We start from the raw sequence: 2,316 nt of genomic DNA on the forward strand, positions 1-2,316 counted from the left end.
AACCGCCTCGAGCGTTCTTTGCTCGAACGCCCGTGGTGAGAGCCCAGATCGCATCAGAGCTGCAACAGCGACGAGTCCGTTCGCGTCGGATGGCAGCACCATGGACATCGCGCCGCGTTGGATGCGGCCGCGGTAGAGATAGACGGGCACCACGACGCATGTCCCGATCAGCGAGCCCCAGCAGCACTGCTGCAGAAAAAAGGGCACCGCGTCTCCAGCGAGCAGGTAGAGTGCTGCCTGGGGGTACCACACGAGCTGCCCTGCAAGCTGCGTGTAGAGATCCACACGCCAGAGGCGGCGGAGCGCGCCACGGGTCGATGTCCGGTGGAGAAAACAGACCGAGAGATTCGCAAGCGTGAAGAAGGACCACCTCGGAAAGGTGCCGGCCATGAAGCAGACGATGGCTGTCGCTCTCGGGCTCCACTCAGCGGCTTCGGCCTCGGGAATGTACCGGTGCTTGAACATGTTGTAGTCGCTCGCTAGGCAAATTAGGCCCTGCACGACAGAGTAGGCTCCCACGGCGCACATTCCTTCCCGATCGACTGGGCGGAGCGCCAACAGTATCAGACGGGGAATTATGCCGTCGATTACCCCGAGGAGCGGTGCAGGCAGCGACCATTGCTCGTCGAACACCGCCTGGCTTCGCGTGGAGCTCATGTCCAAAAGCCATTTGATGTAGGCTGAGAGGTCGGTGACTGTGTAAATGGCCCACGCACAACAGAGGGTAAAATACGTGATTGCGAGTCGCACTCGTACGTCAGCAGTGTGAGCTTTGCACAAGATGCTCACGATCTCAGCGTCGCCGACGCCCATATCCTGCCGCTCGCGCCGGAGCATGCACTTCGCCGTCACAGCGATGAGAAAGAGCAGCAGAGGTGTTAAGGCGACGATGGCGACGAACGTCCAGTACACTGCATCAGGCTGAGACTGCAACGTCTGAGACTGAGCGCTCCTGTTGTGTGGCTGCACGCTATCTGCATGCTCAATTTGGATCCACAGTGCGGGAGGCTGGGATGGCGGCGAGAGCCCTTGCGTGAGCACGACCAGCGGCATTAGCTGCTCTTCAGCTGGCAAGGTTGTCGGCGAAACTGGCTGTGGTGCGGGAAGAGTTTTTTTTCAAACTCCCTCACAAGGCACGGGACTAGGCACGGGACTGGCGCGCACTGGCACTAACAGAAAAAGAGAAAGCGGCGCAACAAGAACACAACGCAATCTCTCACATGACAAGCGATCCCACTACGTGAAGGGTGGAGGGGCCCGTCCGCGGAACTAGGTAGTCGGCGCGGGCACCCCCCACCGGGGCCGATTGTGTCTGTGTGTCGCTCATGCGTGTCGTCATCATCTGTCTAGCGTCCACCCATACCGCGTTGGTGTCCAGTCCGAGCCTGGCTGTTCTTCACCTTCCCACCTAACTAACCTAACCCAAGGGGCCGAGGACAAGAGGCAAAAACCCAAATTACGTGTGAGTGTTAGAGTTGTTTGGTATTGCTAAAAATCTCTCTCTCAAGAGGCCGTTTGCCGCTTGCTTGTTCTTGATCCAGTTGATGCGCATCTTGCGCGCCTGCTTCTTGATGTTTTCGGCGTCGCCCGCCACCGCCGCCATGGAGATCTGCTGCGTGTGGTGGACGACAAGATTTTTTTTTGCAACTGTGAGCCAGATAAATAAATAAATAAATAAAACAGACATCCCAGGCTAGGGCTGGGTCGAGGACAGACACGTCCCCACCTTTGCAGGATTTTGCAAAAGCGAGGGGGGAGGGCGCATCGCGGCGCGGAGAGGGCTGGGCACGGGCACAGGGGGTCTCTCTCGCATAGGATACGTGAGCCAGATGAGCGCGCCGTCACGAGGAGCTCGTTTTCTTTTCTCTCCTCTTGGCCGCGCCCGCCTCCCGCCTCCAGCCCACCAATCGCTGCCTCCCTCCGGATGGGCAAGGACCGGCGGAAGGAGAAGGCAGAGGAGAGTGAGTCGCTCGGAAAGAAGGCTGACAAGTTTGGCAAGAAGGGCGACGGCAAGATTGCGCAGAACCAGGGGCCAGACAAATCGTTCACTCACCAGACCTGCCGGCATATCCTCGTACAGAAGCAGTCGGACGCGCTGCGGATAAGCGAAGAGATACACACGGGCAAAATCAGCTTCAACGAGGAGCGGCCGCCGCCGCGCGCCGAGCGCTCGCTGCGCTTCCCTCACTCAGTGGCGCCACCGGCACGTGCGTAGGCCGCCTTCAAATACTCCGAGGACAAGGCCGGCGCACACGGCCTTCTCGGCGACAAGGCCCAGAACGAGCTCGACCCCGACTTCTGGGCGGCTTCCATCAA

The 2,316-nt window shown here is 59.6% G+C and overlaps 1 protein-coding gene across 1 annotated transcript in view; it reads right to left on the reverse strand.

Annotated features, from left to right (window-relative positions):
* Positions 1-3: 3 nt before the first annotated feature.
* EMIHUDRAFT_121037 (hypothetical protein) overlaps positions 4-2,316 on the reverse strand; it is a gene marked incomplete at both ends in the record, with an annotated part of 4,465 nt that continues 2,152 nt past the window's right edge. Inside the window, 2 exons of the mRNA XM_005760192.1 lie at positions 4-237; positions 340-952. Of these exons, the coding sequence (XP_005760249.1) occupies positions 4-237; positions 340-952 (847 nt within the window). The remainder of the gene's footprint in view (positions 238-339; positions 953-2,316) is intronic.

This window comes from Emiliania huxleyi, assembly GCF_000372725.1.
Source record: "Emiliania huxleyi CCMP1516 unplaced genomic scaffold EMIHUscaffold_772, whole genome shotgun sequence".
Taxonomy (NCBI): Eukaryota; Haptophyta; order Isochrysidales; family Noelaerhabdaceae; genus Emiliania; species Emiliania huxleyi.